This window comes from Hibiscus syriacus, unplaced genomic scaffold, assembly GCF_006381635.1.
Source record: "Hibiscus syriacus cultivar Baekdansim isolate YM2019G1 unplaced genomic scaffold, ASM638163v2 tig00110569_pilon, whole genome shotgun sequence".
NCBI lineage: Eukaryota > Viridiplantae > Streptophyta > Magnoliopsida > Malvales > Malvaceae > Hibiscus > Hibiscus syriacus.
In genome coordinates, this window is record NW_024062784.1 from 748251 (window position 1) to 769045 (window position 20795).

A 20795-nucleotide genomic window follows, 5' to 3' on the forward strand; every position below is an offset into this window, starting at 1 on the left:
AATAATTTAAATAAATTATGAAAAAAAATAAAGAATATTATTATTAAAATAATTACCATAAATTTTGGTATAAAATTTATGACAATTAAAGTATAAATGTAATGAGTCTAATTTGTCTTGTAAGATAACCTCACATCCACAAGTCTCCATAGTTGCTTTGTTGTCTCCTTTTATTTTCATATATTTACACCCTAAAGCAAAATATTTTTTTTTCACACAAAATAAATAAATATACCAATTAATTATGAAAGTTATTATTTAATTATACTCTAATAAATAGATTATTCATTTTCTATAGTTTTAACATATAAAAAAATAAAGAAAAAAGTGTGAAATTTACAAGACAAAAGACGAGCTGTGAGAACAACTACCGTCACAGCCACTCCCAATTTACTTGGGGGGGGGGAACAAATAGAGGGTTGACAACATAGAGAAAGGGAAGAAGAGAGCAGCCTCTATTTCTCTTCCACCATTTTTTTTTTCAACAAAGGCTTCCCCTTTAGTTCCCTCTGAAACAAACTCAGAATTTTCAACTCCATTCTCAGGTATTTTTCTTCTCATAAAACTATGATCTTTGTTTTTTTTTTTTTGCATTATATTGATCTTATTATTTTCTGGGTTTCAGCTCTTTTGCTTCTATATGGTTTTAAGACTAATGGGTTCTTCTTTTCTCCCTTTATTCGACGATTGAGCACATATGTTTCGTTGGTTCATTCTCAGATGTATAGGAAATTGCATGTTCTTTGTATGATTTTCTTTTTTTTTCTTATGTCGTGGTCATTGTCTTTTGGGTTTAAAGTGTGTTTTAACGGCGACAAAGAAGAAAAAGTACGGTGGTTAGATTTTTAGAAGCACTAGGAGATAAGTCAAAGGCAAGGAAAGCTCTAGCGATAAGAATGGTGGTTTGCTTGGCTGTTGTTTTGTTGTTTTCATTGATCTGCTGTGTAAAAGAGAGAACTTGGTGTTATTTGAAGTTATTTGCAGTACTTGATTGATTCAGTTTTCCTTTGTTTGATACTAAGGTTCATGGAGAATTTAGAGGGGGAAGGACTGCCAAATTATGTAATTTGGAGATCTAGTTCTAGAAATTTTATCATTTTCAGAGCTTTCGGAGATCGAAAACATAGAGCACTGTATGTTTGGTTTTCAGTGGACTTTGAACTGTTAGTATGGAAATTAGTGGATAGAAAAGAATGGATAATTTCTTTTGGCAGGGAAAAAAAAGGAATCACTTTTTGCATGATACAATTGTCATTCTTTTCAGCTATTTTTGTTTCTCCGTTGCATTATAAGCGTTTGAATGTCTCCTCTGGGATCGGTTCTTTCTCGTTCCGGAAAACTATTCATCTACAGTTGCAGAGCGTAGATAAGGTGCCCAGAATGGTTGATATTGGTGGGCAAAGTGTTGTAGGCTCATGGACTGCTCTCATTTGTAATTGATGAAGAGGGTTATAGCTGAAACATCTTTCAGTAACATACTATTTATGGAAAACCTCTTATAAACAACAAGCTGTTTGTTTATTTTGTGATATAATTTCGAGTGTGATTCTTATTTGGTGCAAAATTTAGATGAAGCCACATCTTATTTTCTATGATGTACAACCTGTTCTTTTGCTTTTCCGGATGTGAGTGAGGACATCGAAGGGCTTTGCTGGATTTAGTTGACATTTAGTAGCATGTAACACTCTTCCTTTTGTTGAAAGGATGTAGATTACCCTCTTTGCCTTTGGTTCGGTTTAGTGTCGTGCCTTTGTATAATCGATGCTTTTCTTATTGGTTGATATATGGGGGTTAAACTATTTCTCTTCCTTGAAAAATCTTCTGGTCTGTGCAGATCATGTTACGAGCAAAGCATATTGGTAACCTGTCCAATGGTGCAAGATCATTTCTGTTTAGTGGCTCAAGAGGTACTGCTGCAGATGGAAATTCGTGCACGTGCCCCGAAGATGAGACCTATGTTTCAAGAAGTCAGAACATAAGAAATGAAGCTTTGTCGAAACCCTCGGCTATGGGAGCTCTGAAGTTGGGGCCTGCATCCCAAGCTGTAGATTCTCATGAAGCCGAGAGAGCAACACAGTTTGTCTCTCATCCTATTCCTTTGCCCAGATCTAACATTGTAAATTCTGCTAGCAGCACTAATGCCGTTCAACATGATGAACGTGCAACAGCTACCATTTCTGACCAGTTTGTTAAAGCAGGCATCGAAGCTGTGTCATTCTTGTCCGATTTGATGAATTATAAGCTTCCTTTGTCTGATGGGGGTGGAATATTAAGCTTACCTAGACAATATGTGGTTGAATCGACAAGGACCCTTCCAAATATAAAATCTCCAGCTTTCAAGCCTGTCAAAAGAGAGAACTCTGCCAAAGTCAACCCAAAACAGTCATCTGAAGTAGCATCTGGGAAAAAACAAACAGTTAGCTACCATGGTACAAAAGATAGAGTTAACAAATCCAATTTTGTCAAAGGTTACAAGCGAGTTTCGAATGCCGAATTTGTGGATTCATCAAAAACATATAGTAGTTCTGCAAATACTTATGATAGGAGGAAGCCTATACCACAGAGAGTGAAAGCTCAATCTCATCGTTTCATGTCAAATTTTAATTTCAATGAAATACCTTCAAGTGCAAAGGTTTCAGATTCCGGCATGGATGGCTTCAGGAAATCCTTTAGAGACATGAAAATGGCAACTGAAGTTTCTATGAGCAGATCACTAGGAGGCACTGGGCACTCGGTGGAAGCTGTATCCCAGATATTGCAACAGCTGAAGTGGGGCCCTGCTGCCGAGCAGGCTCTTGAAAATCTCAACTTTTCAATGGATGCATATCAAGCTAACCAAGTTCTAAAGCAGATACCAGATCCTTTAGTTGCTCTCGGCTTTTTCTATTGGCTGAAAAACAAGGCTGGATTCAAGCACGACGGTCATACATACACCACCATGGTGGGTATCCTCGGTCGCGCGAGGCAATTTGGGGCTATAAATAGATTGCTCGACCAGATGGTGAAGGATGACTGTCGGCCAAATGTTGTGACATACAATCGTCTTATTCATAGTTATGGACGTGCAAACTACTTAAAAGAAGCTATCAATGTGTTCAATCAAATGCAGGAAATAGGTTGTGAACCTGATCGTGTCACATATTGTACTCTTATCGATATCCATGCCAAAGCTGGGTTTCTTGATGTTGCCATGGACTTGTACCAAAGAATGCAAGCATTTGGCCTTTCTCCTGATACATTCACTTATAGTGTGATAATCAACTGTCTTGGAAAGGCTGGGCACTTGCCTGCTGCCGACAGGCTGTTTTATGAGATGGTCGATCAAGGTTGTGTTCCTAATCTAGTCACCTACAACATCATTATCGCTTTGCATGCAAAGGCAAGGAACTATGACAGTGCGTTAAAACTTTACCGTGATATGCAGAATGCTGGGTTTGAACCCGACAAGGTCACATACAGCATAGTAATGGAGGTGCTTGGACACTGTGGATATCTGGATGAAGCAGAAGCAATTTTCGGTGTGATGAAAAGGAAAAACTGGGTGCCTGATGAACCTGTTTACGGCCTGCTGGTTGACATGTGGGGTAAGGCTGGTAATATCGAGAAGGCTTGGCAATGGTATCAGGCCATGCTACAAGCAGGGCTGCTCCCGAATGTTCCTACTTACAATTCTTTGCTCAGTGCGTTCCTTAGGGTACACAGGTTGTCGGATGCTTATAACTTGCTGCAAAGCATGCTTGATTTGGGTTTAAATCCTTCTTTGCAAACTTATACCTTGCTACTGAGTTATTGTACAGAAGCCGGGTCACCATATGATATGGGGACTTGTTGCCAGCTCTTGTCTGTTACAGGTCATCCTGCACATATGTTTCTGCTAAGTATGCCTTCAGCAGGACCTGACGGTCGAAATGTGTGGGATCATGTGGACAAGTTCTTGGATATGATGCACAGTGAGGATAGAGAGAGCAAGAGGGGGCTGGTGGATGCCGTTGTGGATTTTCTTCACAAATCGGGGCTAAAGGAGGAGGCCGGGTCTGTTTGGGAGGTAGCCATGGAGAAGAACGTATATCCCGATGCTGTTAGAGAGAAAAGCTCATGTTATTGGCTGATCAACCTGCATGTGATGTCGGACGGTACTGCTGTAACAGCATTGTCTAGGACACTTGCCTGGTTTCGCCAACAAATGCTGGTCTCAGGAGTCACTCCCAGCAGGATCGATATAGTGACTGGATGGGGCAGGCGGAGCAGGGTTACCGGATCATCACTCGTGCGACAATCCGTTCAAGATCTTCTTAACATTTTTAGCTTCCCGTTCTTCACCGAGAATGGCAACTCCGGGTGTTTCGTAGGGTGTGGAGAGCCTCTTAACCGATGGTTACTTCAATCATACGTAGAGCGGATGCATCTGCTGTAGTTTGCGGTCCATCGGGCCGGAGCACGACGGAGTTTTGTTGCAGGAAGTAGAAGAGGTTTTTTTATATATTATTAGCTGCCTTTACTATAGTTAAATAAGGAGCTGATGCCAGCTTCTTCATTTTGTTGCAGTTTAGATGAGCTTTTTGATGGAAAACCCGAACCTGACATTGGACCCGAATGCTTCGGATTGGCGATTGAGCAGCAGGATATATTTAATGGTTAATGGCAAAAACTTTTGGCTGAGAAGTTTTATGTACATGATCTAAATTGTTCTATCCATTTGGAAATCAATTTCATGTATTTTATTGCATTGAAATAACTTATTAATAGTCATTTTACACTCAAATATTAAACTAAAGCTTTAGTTTTTAGTATTTATTAAACAAGTCTTTAACATTAATTAATCATTCATTTTTCGTTTGAAACGAAACTTGTGGAAGAGCAAGGTAGATGTGTTGATGGTGCCCCCCGGGAAGGTGGTATTAAGATAACTGCAAGCTGAGGAAGATGATGAAGAGAGAATCGGATGGTTCTTATACGGCGGTTTAATTTAAGGTTAAAGGACGATAGGAAATGGACGTGAGTTAAAATGTTATAAAAATCATAATATTTTTGGTTTGACGTAACTTAAAATGTTAATTTTTTTAATATTTTCGATTTACAATCGAAAATGTTATAAACAAAATTTTCAAGTAGAAAATATTAAATATTTTTTATCACGTCTTTCCTTAACTTTAACTTAGGCGGTCTAAAACTCTGGAGAGGGTTTGATTTTATATTCTCAGGTTTGCTATTACGGGCAACATTGCCAATAGTCATGATCATTAAGTTGGATTATGTATGATGACAAAACTGTCGTGGTATGTTTTCTATTATGAAGTCTGTCCTGTCATGCAGTGTCGTGTCCAGTTTATTTCCTTATTTCTGGCATTATAAACTGATTTTTGATGATCGGGTAATTGGTGGCTGCGCCGATGTTCTTACAATGTGCCAATGGAGACTAACGGATGTACACAACACACATATGTATTATAGAATACTTTTAGGATGTACACATAGATAAATTTAGTGTTTAATATTTAAATTATTGTTTTTAGTTTATTTTAGTACTTAAATTTTTAGATTTTTTTAAAGTTTAATTTTTATTTTATTTTAATATATCGTTTAAAATTTAACTTTAATTTTTTTAAAAATTGGAAGTTTAAGTATTAAAAGGGACAAAAACTAATAATTTAGGTATTAAACACGTTAAAATTTCAATGATGGATATTAAAATGAAATAAAAACTATATGGTTTTAAAAAAATTGAAAGATTAAGTGCTAAAACAAACCAAAATTGATATTTTAAGTATTAAATACGTAATTTACCCTATATATTAATCACATAAAATTTTTATATAAGATTTATAAAAAAAAAGTCATATTTCAAATTGATACATAACCATTCTAAACCCTTAATAGATCCGCAACCACATATTCTTTTCCTCGAACCGTAAACTAAACAATTATCATTAGTACTATATTAAATATAAAATTATTTATTACTTAAATTATATAATATTGAAGCGAATTGATATATATTTAATAATAAAATATTATACTGTCTATATTTTTTGGTAAGAAATTATATCATATAAAACATTATTCTATTGGATATAGATATTGAATTTTCGTAGTATTTTATTGAATTTTCTCTAAAAATGAGAGTTGGTATTACAAATACAATTGAACAAAACTAACAATTGATTAGTCTAGTGGAACGAGATATTTTATATTTTAAGTAAAGTCCGTTATTTGAATCTTGACGATTGTGAATAAAACAAATTATATTAGAGATGTCATATTTGCCTTTACAATACCCGATCAGGAGTAATCGTTTAGAAGCATGTGGTTATAAAAAAATATAGTCCATGTATTTTCTTCTTTTATTTATAGATATGCCATTTACTTGTTACGTGTTTTACATAAATATGATAGCTGAACGAGATTGATTAGAATTTTTACTATTTTTTTCTTATAAATAAAACTTTGGGTAAATTACATAAAGGGTCCCCTGAGTATTGGGTGTTATTTTATTGAGTTAGAGAACTATTAAAAGTTAGAAAATAGTACCCTGACTATAAGATGTTTCTCTTTTAAGTTCTCTGACTATTAAAAGTTACAAAATGATCACTCAACTATTCATTATGTTCCAAACTCATTTTTTCCGTTAAAAAAATGATGACAATTTGAATTTGACGTTAACATGTTGACTAATATATGATATAATATGATATCAGAATCTCAAATAACTATTATATTATAGTCAGTAGGTTAACATACAACTCAAATTGTTACAAGTTTTTAACGATAAATGATGAGTTTAAAACGCAATGAATAGTCAAATGATCATTTTGTAACTTTTAATAATCGAGGGACTCAATAAAGTAATAACCTATAGTCGAATGGCCATTTGTATACTTTACCTTAAAATTTTTAGTTGATTTCGACTCATTTATTTTTTTTTAAACTTTAAAAAATGGTTGTCCATTGTTCCCATATGTAATGGGATAAGGGGGAGTTAAGATAGTAGGCTGCTCCCAACACTAGATTGAGAGCAACTTCCGTAGGAGACCTTCGAATTATGAAATGCCCTCCATGGGGCTCGATCCCACGACCTCAAGATTAAAAACTTTACCTAACGACAAAACTCTTTCTTTAAGTACTTAATTTTGATTTAATAAAATGTGTGCATACATTAAAACACCGTTAACAAATACAAAATCATAAACTTTATTAAAAGTCAATATAACAAGGGTAAAGTACACAAATGGTCCCTCAATTATAGAGTATTACTTTATTAAGTCTCTCTACTATTAAAAGTTATAAAATTGTTCTCTAACTATTGGATTTTGCTTTATTAAGTCCCTTAAATGTTAAAAGTTACAAAATGGTCACATGACTATTCATTATATTCCAAACTCGTCATTTCCATTAAAAAATTGGCGGTTGTATAAGTTGGATGTTAACATGATGACTGAGGTAAGATAGTCGTCTGAGATTATGTGATCAGATTTTATCATACCACAGTTAACAGGTTAACGTTCAGCTCAGAAAACCGTCAAATTTTTAACAAATAACAACGAGTTTGGAACATAATGAATAGTCGGATGGCAATTTTGTAACTTTTAATAGTCAAGGGACTCAACAAAATAAGAGGATTATTTTATAACTTTTGATAGTTGAATGACTTAATAAAGGAGTATCATATAATCGGGGGACTGTTTGTGCACTTTACCCATATAACAAGTAGGTTTTATTTTAATTATACTTGTGATTTTAATAATTTTGGTACTAGTGTATATACTATACAAAAATTAGCTGACCCTTATTCCTATATGTAATGGAGTAAGGGAGAGGTATGATAGTGGGCTGCCCCCAAAGTCAGGTGTAAGCAGCTTCCGTGTGAGACTTCCGAATTATGAAATGCCCTCCGTGGGACTTGACCCCACGATCTTAAGGTTAAAAACCGTGTACTCTACAAACTGAGTTGGACGATCATTTCTAGTGTATATACTATACAAGTGCATTATATATTATGAATATTTGCATCCCAGAAGTCGACTTGTAGTCATAATCATTCGGTGGATATTTTGAGTTGCTCATGTGAACATGTGCTTCGTATTTAACATGAAATAGGACTTCCTCCCCACCGCTAGAAAAGGAAGAAAAAAAAAAACTATCATCACAATTAATTATTAAATAAAATATATCAAAATTTATTGATTTGTATTCAAATATTTTTTTTTGAATTAATCACTATTATCCGATCTATTAATCGACTAATCCAGATTAGGTATTGTAGAGGCACATTTTAATTATTAAAATTTTAAAATTTATAAAATAATTATTATATTATAAAATTATCATAAAATATATAATAATAATAATAATAATAATAATATTTCTATATAAATTTAAAGATAGTTTTATGAAATTATTATAACCATTTTATAACATATAATGAATTTGTTTATTATTTATAATATTACAACGTTTAATAGTTAAAAAATATTTAAACATAATTTAATAACCTTAAACATAGTAGTCCAAAACAATTTATCTTTATAAAATATTCATAAAGCCCAACCTCTAACTAATAACAAAACTAAAAAGGCATTACAAATTTCTATACTTTTGAAAAAATAATATAATATTTGTATTATTTTTTTAATGTTATTTTTCAATTTAGAAAATAAATTTAATGTGATCTTTTGACCAACATTTTTTATAATTAACCTTTTAAGTTCACGAAACTGATGTTACTATGGATGTGTCAATCCATTTGTCATATTTGAGTTATTAATTTAACCAATATATTATATAATTCATCATACTAATTTACCACTCTTGATTGTTATATCAGCACCACGAACTATTATACCAACATCATATAATGACACATCAATACTTCAACAGTCGATTACGAAAAAAAACGTTGATAAAACAATCATTTTAAATATTCTTTTGAATTAGAGAGTTATAGTCAAAAAATAATAATACGAGCCGTTGATTTTTTAAAAGATAAATATACTTGTGATGCCTTTTTGAAGAATTTTTCTCTCTTACGTATCGCACCAAATCTTTGATCTTTCTATTTGCTATTATTACCGGACGCTAATCTCCAAAAAAGTTGGCCAAAAACAAGATTCCAAGTTCTTTGTTTTTCTCTTTTTAATTCTTCCACTCATGGAGAGTTTCCTCCACACCAAATGGATATCCACGGCGGCGAGTATATGGATCCAATGCACCGGCGGCGCATCCTACACCTTCGGCATCTACTCTTCCATCCTCAAATCATCACAATCCTACGACCAATCCACTCTCGACACCGTTTCAGTCTTCAAAGACATAGGCGCCAACGTCGGGATCCTCTCTGGCTTACTTTACTCCGCCGTCACCGCTCGCCGTAGCGGGCTCCTTAGTGGCCCTTGGGTAGTCCACGTGGCCGGCGCAGTCCAGTGCTTCGTTGGGTATATTTTCATATGGGCATCCGTGGTGGGGTTGATCGGCCAGCCGCCGGTGCCGGTGATGTGCTTGTTCATGCTTCTGGCGGCCCATGCGCAAACGTTTTTCAATACGGCGAACGTGGTTAGTGGCGTGGAAAATTTTCAATACTTCAGTGGGACCATTGTGGGGATCATGAAGGTACAATAATAGCCATGGATCTTTCCTTTTTCTTTTTTGCTTTATTATTATTATTTGGTTTTCATAATTTAATTAAATATTAACTCTTTAATAGATAAAGATATTTTGAATTCTTAAATAAGAACAAATAAAAAAATATTATATAAATTTATCCTACAAATTATTTGCTTTTCCCAACAAATGTATAATCGATATTATGATAAAAAAATTATTGTTATTTTTTCAAGTTTCGAGTTTAAACATTAGAAATATCATGGTATAAATAATGTCTTAAGTGATTGAAAATTTATCTTTGAACATGTATTATCTTATACTTATTCAAGATGCCAACGAGTATTGATACAAGCGATTGAGATTCAGGAATTTAAACTTGTAATGTGAAATTCGAATCCTACCACCGTCACTCGTAGTAGGTAATCTATAAATTTCTATGTGAATTTCAATTGAGTCTTAAATATACCTTAATATTGGACTGGGAAGCCACGTTTGACCTAAACTTTTTATTAACCAAATAATTACTCAAGATTATTAAAAAAAGATTTTAAAATTTAAATATTAATTTTAAAATGTTGTCAACTTGAAGTACTAATTCATATAATAAGCCTAAAAAATGCTGGCCAATAAATGTAGGAAGGAAGTTAGTTCACGGAATAAAAATATTTGAGTAATATCTACGTCAAGTGGATGTGGCTCTATCAGCACCAATCAATTTACTGTATAGGAAAAACTTTAGATTATATTAGTTAGGCAAGTTGGATAGAGAGAAAAAGACTCTAATATTCTTAAAGTAAAATTCTGAATTTAATTTTATTCATTGATAAAATAATTTTAGTATAATTTTAGTTTTATTTAAAGGTTTATAAGAGTGAATGAATCGAGTTTGAGCAAATAAAATTGTGTTTTATGTTCGTTTATTTATTTTTAAGGTATTCATATTTGGTTCATGTTCATTTAAATTTTTAATATCGTGTTTAAGTTCGTTTAATTAATTTTAAAGGTGCTCGTTTATTTATTATTTGCGAACATATTCGTTTATATGTGCATGACATGTTCGTTTAATGTTCATGAACACAGTTGGGTAAACTACGCATTTAATACATAAACTATCAATTTTTGTTCGTTTTAATATTTAATCTTTCATTTTTTTAAAAGCATATATAAAGTTTATTTTTTGTTTCATTTTAGTATCTGTCGTTAAAATTTAAAATTTTATTTCATTTTAGTTCCCCGTTCAAAATATAACTTTAAGTTTTGAGAAAATCGAAATTTTTGGTACTAGAATGGACCAAAACTGATAGTTTAGGTATTAAACGTATTGAGTATTGATGACGGGTACTAAAATGAAATGAAAACTAAATGTTAGCGATGATTTAGAAAAAAATTAAAAGTTTAAACAGTAAAACGGACCCAAATTTTTCCTTTAAAAATGGTGAAATTACACTGCTAGTTCTTTAGCTCCTTAAGTTTCATAGTTTTAACTCAAATCTTCATTAGTATTCAATTTAGTCTTTATCTTCGTAAACAAAAAGTATATATGGACTCATAATTTGAGGTTTGATGTCAGGGCTTTCTGGGTTTAAGTGGAGCAGTATTGATTCAAGCGTACAACACCATATGCCAAGGTGATCCGACCACTTTCATTTTGATCCTCGCCATCACTCCAACTCTAGTCTCCTTTTTGCTCATGCCTTTCGTCAAAATCCATGGAACCACCTCGGTTTCCGAAAAGAAACACATGAATGGCTTCTCTTACATTGCTCTGATCGTCGCTGCGTATCTCATGGTCATCATAATATTACAAAACGTCTTCGTTTTACCGGCAAGGGCTCAGATTGTTGCCTTCGTGGTCCTAATGGCTCTACTCGCCTCGCCTTTCGGAATCGCGTTCAAAGCCCACTGGGATTCAGGACGGCCTTCTCTCGAAACGAGTTGTTTAATGTACGATCCGAAGCCAATGCCGGTGACCGAATACGATGGAGTACAAGAACAAGGGGAGTACCATGAGATCTGCGGCGAACCGGACCAAGCTAAGTCGGTTGCTTTGTCTTCGGATGCGAACTTATCGGATGATCAAGATGATAAAGTTTTTGATCTATCGAGAGCTATGCTTACCGCGGACTTTTGGTTGTTGTTCATCGCTATGATATGCGGAATGGGTTCGGGTTTGGCCACGATAAACAACATTAGTCAAATTGGTGAATCTCTCGGCTACTCGACCGTAGAGAGATCTTCTTTGGTTGCTTTGTGGAGCATATGGAACTTCCTCGGTCGGTTCGGGGCGGGTTTTTTGTCAGACATTTTGTTACACAAAGGTTGGGCTAGGCCGTTGTTCATGGTCATCACACTAGCAACATTGACGTTTGGTCACTTGATCGTAGCTTCCGGTTTCCCCGGGAACTTGTACATCGGCTCGATTGTGGTCGGCATCTGCTATGGTTCGCAGTGGTCGTTGATGCCGACCATCACCTCTGAGATCTTCGGGGTTCGACATATGGGCACGATTTTCAACACGATCGCCATCGCCAGCCCTATGGGGTCTTACATTTTCTCCGTGAGGATAATCGGGTATATTTACGACAAAGCGGCGACCGGCGAAGATAAGTCTTGCTACGGCACTCGGTGTTTCATGGTCTCGTTTTTCATCATGGCATCGGTCGCGTTGCTCGGATTCATGGTCGCATTCGTGTTGTTTATCAGGACAAGGAAGTTTTATGGCCGGATTGTTGTTCAAAGATTAGGGCGTTCTTCGTGAGCTTGAGAAACAATCATGAAAGCTTTCGATGGAGGAGCTGCTGAAATTATTTTTAAGAGATTGTAATGTTGATTTTTTTTTTAAAATAATCCACTTGAACTATAATATTTTGATTATTTATAATGTTATCCTATAATAATATATTTTTATTTTATTTTAAATAAATTTATATATATTAATAAATAATACTATTCGAATTTGAATAATCTAGGAGGAATGTGTCACTTCTGTGATTAGAATTACTTATGAGATTCAATTTTAATATTACATGTGGACTTTATTCCTATGTACAATGTGATATATATTTTTTGATTTATTTAAATTGTATCAAATTATTAATTTTTTGATAGATTGTATCTAATTATTTTTATGTTAGGTAAATGTAGTTATACATGTATATAATAAGTAAATTTAAAATGGTATCATGTGAATCGACGCGACGTATAATTTTATGTTACAAACGAATTTATATAATTATAGGAGCAAAATAAATTATCAATATAAAATATAAAAAAATTAAAAAAATATAATAATTTATAATTTTCAAGAGTGTTACTGTCTCGATCTATCCCTATATATTGATAATGAAAAAATTATAAAAATGAAACTAAAATAAAAGCTCATGCATATAATTATTTAAAATCAAATTCCATAAGTATGTATAAAGAACTTATATAGTATAAAATCAATGTTTGACATCTAATTTTTGAATTTAAACATATTTAAACGATAATATGTGATTTTAAATATTGAAGATTAAATGTAATTTATTAAAATATTATCATCTTGGTTAAGTTAATTATCAAAATTAACCAAAACATTAATATGATTTTACTTAAAAATATAATTGAGTGGTCAAAACAAAAATATTAGAATAAGTGGTATACCAAATAGATGATTTACCCAAAACAATATTGTGCCTAAGGATAAATGCAGAATTACGCGCAGGTAATGTTCAAAAGAAAACATCGAATAAATATTATAAATCCTCACTTCTCCCCACTCCGACGAGAGATTTCCATTGCCGATCGTCGTTATTGCTTATTAAATATCTTTTATTTAGTTGCTTTGGAATCGAACTTGTAAATACAAGTAATTGTCTCACCTTACAATTCTTATATACTTAATGTTTTAATTGTTTTTAATGCGTACTTTATTCTAACAGAGCAAGAAGGAAAGGGAAGAAGGTGAGAGAGGTAGGAATTCTGAAGAATGATCCGCATGCAATCATGGAGCAGATTGACAAGTTAGAAATGATGAGTAAGTCGTTCTATTATGATGTTTCATGTTGTATTGATTGATTGATGACTTAATACCTGCTTAGATGCAAATTAGCACTTAATTAAAATGAGCAGAACTTATTGGGGATTGCTTTGATTTGAAATTAGAAAAATTTATAAAGAATGCAATGTCCTATTTCCCCCCTTGGTCGGGAAACTATAGTACTAATGCAGAGGACTGATCAAACCTTCATTGCTAGCTGATTTTCTACTCTGTTTTAGCCTTCCTTTCGAGGAGGTTTCTGTTACTATCTTTGTGGCATTTAGTCACTTTCTTGAGCTTGGAATAAACCATTTCTTAACTACTGTGAAGAACATAGTTTCCAAAAGAAGTGGGAAAAATTAGTTTCCTTTAAGTAATTTCCATGTTCATCTTTTTTTGATGAAGTTGTTCTTGGATTGGATGCAGCATTAAGATGGAAAAAGATTGATTTTTCCTTTGTCTAGATTGTAATCTCAATGAAAATATTTTTTTCTTTTTACATTACAATTTTGATGTAACAGCTACATACACAAGTTTTCTTTTCCCTTCTCTTTCTTCCATTCATTTTATTTGAAGAAAGGTTGAACGGGTATTGTAAGTGGCTAGAGAAATGTATTCCTGTAATTAGCCTTTTTTCTGTAGTTCACCTTGTTCTCACTAGTATATTTGGTTATTTCTTTAGTAATTTTTAATTTTTAAATGCAGTCTTGTTTACCATCATTTATGGTCAATAACTTCGTTGAGCTATATTACAGAAGCTGAAGGTGCTTCAGACAAAGCAAGAAAACACAAGAAGAGACAACTTGAAGACACACTTAACCTTGTCTTAAAGAAGAGGAAGGTAATAATTTAAGTGATTAAGATTGTAACCTTTTTTTCAAGAAATAATTACTGGCTTATGCTTTTTTCTGTCATTTATTAGAATTAGTTGTTTGCACGAGATAACTACACTATTCATTGCTCCCTTGCGCAGGAATATGAAGATCAAATGAAGGAGAAGGGTGAGATCCCTGTTATGTTCAGGTAAATAAACAATTCTCTTTATGATGTGTTCCTTTATGCACATCTTCAAAAAAATTCATTTACCAACTATAATTTATCTCTGTTGCAGTCACTTGGGGCCTCCTCGGAGGAGGACAACTGCAGAAGAAGATGAGAGAACAAAGTATCCTAAACCTGAAGTAAGTTCTGAATGAGATGGTTAACTTCTACAATTATATTTTGATGCCTGCTTGCTTGGAGTCTAATTTATACTATTCCTCCCCCCCCCCCCCCTTATATGCAGGGCTCTGTTTATTATCATCCTACTCTGAATCCCACAGGGGCTCCACCACCTGGAAAGCCACCCATGTATAAATCATCAATAGGTGTAGTAACTTCCTCTTTGATTTGTTTTCTTCTGTAACACAGTTATTTTTCCTGGACTTCTGACCTGAACACTTAAGCTGGGTTTGTTCTCTCTCTCATGCTTTTATTCTCCTTTTGTTTTGGCCTTCAGGACCTAGAATTCCATTGTCTGGTGCTTCATCTTCACAGACTGAGTCAGAGGATACTTCTGCAGCTATACCACCTCCACCACTTTGCCAGATACCGATAAATCACACTCAGGGGACGTCTCTGTTGCACCTGATTCTTTGCCTCACCACCCCCACTTCCAATGCCTCCCAAGCCTGCCACGGAAAACTTGGGTATCCCTTTGCCTCCTCCGCCTGGTCCACCACCACCTCCTGGTTCCCCACCTAAAGAGCAAGTTACAGTTCGCCCTCCACTACCATCACCTCCTCCCCTTCCACAGTCCATGCTGCCACCTCTCTCCCCTTCCACAGTCCATGCTGCCACCTCTCTCGGGCACTAGTGAAAATGAAGGGGAGAAAATATTTGTACCATCAGATGATTCAACCTCCAAGGAACTGTATCGGGTTAGGTTTTCTTCTCCATGCTCTCTGGATATGCTGCTGCCTTCCTGACTTGAAAATGTATCAATTGTTTTAGCTTATTTTGACTCAACCTCCAAGAAAGTGTTAATCTTTCTCTATCTCTCTCTGTGTGTGTGTCCTTAGGTGCCTCCTCCTGGAATGCCCCCTAAATTGGCAATAAACCAGGCTGAAGATGCTCCATCAGAATCTGATGCGAATCACCATCCAGCGATAAAAGAGTTTGAAGATACTAATTTTTTTATCCATATTATTATTATTATTATTATTATTACTATTATTATTATTATTATTATTATTATTATTATTATATATTAAATAAATATATATAAATAAATAATTACAGACCAATTACAATTGGACCGGCCCAGTTACAAACAAACCAGAACCGGTCCAAATCAAACCAGAAACCCTAAATATTTGGGGTTCCAGTTAGGGTTTCCTAACCCTAAATCTAGCCGGCCGCCTCATCACAACCGTTGGATCTGAGAGATCCAACGGTCCAGATTGCCCCAGATGGAAACCCTAGGGTCTGATACCCTAGGGACACGCGGCCGCCGCTGCTATCTCGCCGCCTCCGCCGTTGCCACGTCTCAACCGAAGACTCCAGAAGCTAGAACACCAGCCGTCCACGCCATGGCTACGGGGTGAGTCACCACTGGTAGTCTGGTGACTCACCGAGACCCCCTCATCGGACCGGTCCGACGGCCACACCGGTGGTGGCTATAAAAGCCACCACCCCAACCTGAAAAAAAATTAAAAAAAGAACGGGGAGACAGAGACAGAAAAAAAGAAGGACAGAGAGAAAGATACAAAGAAACAGAAAAGAAAGAAAAGAAAAAGAAAGAAGATAAACTTACTGTCATCGGAGAACCCAACCGCCACCGGATCTCGCCAGAACCTTCGAAACGTCGAAGGTATTTTTGTAGATTCGCTCCGATTCAGAGCTTTTTAAGGAAAAAGAACATCGGGACCGTCCTTAGGACGGTCCGATCTACCCAATAGCATAAAAATAAAATTTTCCGGCCACCGGATGCGGTGGCCGGCGGTGACGGTCACGGCGGCAGACGGTTGCCGTCCGGTGACCGGCTTCCCTCCGGTGAGGGAAGCTAAAGAGAGGGGAGAGCTTTGTTCATTCTCTCTCAGTTAGAGAGAGAATGAAAATTGAAAAATGAAAGAGATGGCCCGAAGGGCCGGCTGTCTTGGGCATTAAATAGCCCTTCCCAAACGACGTCGTTTTGGGGAGGGCTATTCGTGTAATTAAAGAATAGTTAAATCATTTCCGCAGCCATCTAAACTTGTAAACTTTTACATTTTAGTCACTAAATCGAATTTATAATAATTTTAATTCAGTCTTCGAATTTCAATTTTATTCATTTTAGTCCTTTATATTAAAATAATATATTTAGGATAAATAACAGATTTAATCCCTTAATTTTAATAAATAATTTTTTTATCCCTAGTTTATATTTTTAATTTATTTTATTATAATATCCGAACTTTAGATGATTTTATTTTAGTCACTAAATTATTAAATAAGAAAATAACATATTTAATCCCTATAATTTTGATTAATTATGAATTAGATTTTTTTTAGTGTAATTTAGTCAGTTATTTTATATGTTTTTATTTATTTTATTGTTTTTAAATATATTGTTTTAGTAGTATTTTTATTTTTATTATATTGTTAAATATTTTTATATATTCATAAATATATATATAATAAATAATAATTTTTAAAATATTTATTTTTAATATCGAAGAAAAGGACAGTCTTAATACCACTGGATGTCCTGTTCTGGTATTTTTAAATTAAACAATATTATTTAAATTAATATTTATCAATATCAAAGAAAAGAGCTGTCTTAAGGCACCTAGAAGTTCTTTTCTGATATTTTTAAATAAATAAATATTTTTATATAATTTTGAAATAATAGGATTATAAATTAAATATATTTTTTTGAATTTTTAAATTTTAATAAATAGAGACAATTTATAATTAAAAAGTACCAATTTAGGGCGTTGTAGGGGTGCTAATCCTTCCCTAAACGTAACCGACCACGAATCCCTTTTTATTATTAAAAAGAACGAATTTTTGGTTAAAACGCAGATCAGTTTATCTTTTAATTGATGTTTTCTTAAAAACTCTTTTAAAAGATATTTTTTTTTAGGTATTCGACCTACCTGACCCAAAAGGCCGATGGCGACTCCCAAATTATTTTCAAAACCATTTATTCATATCAATTTCCCCGCCAAATTTAATATATTCGTGCCCGGACGAAAACCGGTTACGACAGCTTGGCGACTCTGCTGGGGACTGGTCAAACTTTTAAAAATCAATTATAAATTGTCTCTATTAATTAAAAATTAAAAATTTATATATTTAATTTTTTCTTATATATATTTACTTATTATTTTCATAATATTTATATGTTTTATTTGCAATTATTTTATTGCAAGTATTTTATTTCATTATTTATTTTTCTGTCAAAGGTTTGAGCATTTCTCCTCACACACAAATACTTGCATTGCATAACATAAAGCTCTATAATTGAGTTGTCCCTTTTAAGTGGGAGTGAAAGCGACGTCTTCGTGAGAATTTATTCTCCGTGTCAGACCTAGCAAGTAACTTCCGGGGTTCATATGCTCTATGTCTTCGTGAGAATTTATTCTCCGTGTCAGGCATAGAGAAATGTATCCCCTCGAATTGAACTCGATCCACTTTAGTCTGTGATGGACTAGGATTGAGGGTTAGCAACCCAAGGGGGCACTAACAAAGACAATTCGGGTACCTTTATTCTTAGATCTGAAACCTTGCATATAAAAAACCTTAGAAACTCTTCCGATCAGAAGTCATGCCAAAATTTTGTCCAAAATAGGTGTACACACAGGAGAAATGAATTCTGACTTTCCTGTTAATTTATTTATTGTTTAAATTACATGTTTATTTAAATTATTTAAATTCAGAAAAACATGTTTAAATAAAGAATATTTATGTAAATGTTATTATTAAATTTTCTTTATTATGTAAACTAATTTTCTTTTTTCTGTGTTCTTTATTTTTCTGTTTGCATAGCATCATACAGGATAAAAGACATTGATCATTGTGTTAATTATCTCATTGGAAAGCCTTCATCTATGGATAAAAAGTGTTCAAGTCAAGTAATTCTAAACTCAGAAGTAAGACAGTGGGCCGAGAATTTACAAAAACAAGAAGGAGACAGTCTGCAGGATGATTATGTATCTGACTTGGCCAGTTATGCTTCAGTTTCACTAAAAAGAAATGATATGCAAGATTTGCGAAGCATTTGAGAAAGTTGGGATTCAAACAAAAAATTGCAGTTTTATCAGATTTACGGAGACATCCCATATTTGCTCTATGTAGAAGTTGATGATGAATTACTCCGAGCCCTAATTCAATTCTGGAATCCAGGGTACAATTGCTTCACTCTCAATAAGGAAGACTTGGTCCCTACTATTGAAGAATACACAACTTTGTTACATCTTGAAGGTGCTTTGGAGAATCGAATATATTCAAAGTCAATTAAAACTCAACCCTTTCGAGTTAAATTAGCAAAGATTGCCGGGGTACGAGAAGAATGGGTAGCAGCCCGTACAAAACAAAAAGGCGAAAGCGAAGGCATTGCTTGGACCAACATTAGAGAACTTATTCAGAGCCATCCAGATATTAAAGTACGATTAGATTTATTTGCTCTGGGTATATATGGTATGGTCATCTTCCCAAAAGTATTGGGATATGTTGAAGCTGCAGTGGTAGATTTGTTTGAGCAGCTACCGAAAAAGATTAATCCTGCTTCTGCAATTCTAGCAGGGACCTTCAGATCGTTAAATGCTTGTAGAAAGTTAGGAGGTGGACGATTCTCAGGGTGTACCCAGTTGTTATATGTTTGGATCCGTAGTCATTTCTGGAGGATAGAAAAAGTTTCATACCGACGCTTTAATACGGATTACTCACCATTAAAAGAATTTCTGGAGCAGGAATGGCCGAAAGAAATTACGAAAGATATGTGGATTAATGCCTTTCGAAATCTGCAAAGCAATGACATTGTTTGGCGAGCCCCGTGGCAAATACAAAGGGAATTCATTTACAAATGTGGAGATTACAACTGGATAATGCTACTCGGATTATGGGGAGGAATTGGATATGCACCACTTCTGGTCATAAGACAGTATGAAGGTTGTCAATTTGTACCTGTCACTGCTGGATTACAGTCATCTGAGTTTGCATTCCACAGCAAAAATTATAAAAGAAATATCATGGAAGCCGTTACAGCTTGGAAAACAACTTTTTGTATCCGAGCTAAAGCAGCAAAAGAAATGCTAACTCCTGATTATGAAGAATGGAGATCTGTCAGGAAAAACGAAAATATTCCTTTACCAGATCAAAATGAGGATATCTCTATGGAAGATCGCATTAAGGTGGTTCCGTCAGAGATTGAAATCTTGAGAGCTGAGTTTGAAGCAGAAAGAGAAGGCTGGTCGAAAGAATTAGAGCAGATGAGACAAGATAAAGCTATGTTGGGGGTTGACATTGACTTTCATTCATCACAATGTGCAATGTTGAGAAAAGATAAAGAAAAAGGTGAGGATGAGTACAGAGCCTTACAGAAAAATTACCAGGAGTTATATAAATCCCGGAAAGCATCAGGATCAAGCCAATCGACGGTACAGATGACCAGAGAATTGAATATCGAGAAAAGACGAGTTGAAGATCTGAAAGGAAAGAATAGCCGTCTACTCAAAAACCTTGAGAAAGGAAAGCAAAAAATGGAAGATTATGAGGTCGACAGAAGAGAGCGAATTATAAAACACAAGGCTGAACACCGCGAGATCATGAATGAAATGCATAGAGAAAGGGATCGAGCCAAAGATTTAGAAGAGATGAATAATGACATCTTTAATAAGTTTGAAGGTGAGAAAAATAGCATGTTCAAGGGATTTGAATCTGAAATGAACCAGTTGATTGCTGAACTTGAAGTCAGAGGCCAAAAGATGGAAGAATCCAATATTGAAAAGGAAAAATGGGAATTAGAAAGAAAAAATTTCAACACCAGACTTGAGGTAGAGTAGGAAGTGGCTAGAAATTGGATGCAAAGATGCAGAAACAAAGATGTTCAAATCCAGAAGCTTAATCAAAGAACGCAAGAAGCACGAACAAAACTTGAAGAGGATCTGGATCAGTCTAGAAACAAAAACTCAGAGTTTAATGCTTACATTTTGCA

General features: G+C 34.5%; 2 protein-coding genes across 3 annotated transcripts; both read left to right on the forward strand.

Annotated features, from left to right (window-relative positions):
* The first annotated feature begins 393 nt into the window (after nucleotides 1-393).
* On the forward strand, nucleotides 394-4531 carry LOC120132554 (pentatricopeptide repeat-containing protein At1g74750-like). 2 transcript variants are annotated; one of them, XM_039149295.1, is made up of 2 exons: nucleotides 394-545; nucleotides 1826-4531. In XM_039149295.1, the coding sequence occupies exon 2, from the start codon at nucleotides 1838-1840 to the stop codon at nucleotides 4412-4414; it is 2577 nt and encodes an 858-aa protein (XP_039005226.1). In that variant the 5' UTR covers nucleotides 394-545; nucleotides 1826-1837; the 3' UTR covers nucleotides 4415-4531. The 2 variants fall into 2 exon arrangements, with proteins under 2 accessions (XP_039005226.1, XP_039005227.1); XM_039149296.1 differs by having other exon boundaries at nucleotides 1835-4531.
* Nucleotides 4532-9061: 4530 nt separating this feature from the next.
* Nucleotides 9062-12435, forward strand: LOC120132555 (protein NUCLEAR FUSION DEFECTIVE 4-like). The gene is made up of 2 exons (XM_039149297.1): nucleotides 9062-9603; nucleotides 11168-12435. Exons 1-2 carry the CDS (start codon nucleotides 9145-9147, stop codon nucleotides 12353-12355), a joined length of 1647 nt encoding a protein of 548 aa, XP_039005228.1. The 5' UTR covers nucleotides 9062-9144; the 3' UTR covers nucleotides 12356-12435.
* The last annotated feature ends 8360 nt before the right edge of the window (nucleotides 12436-20795 follow it).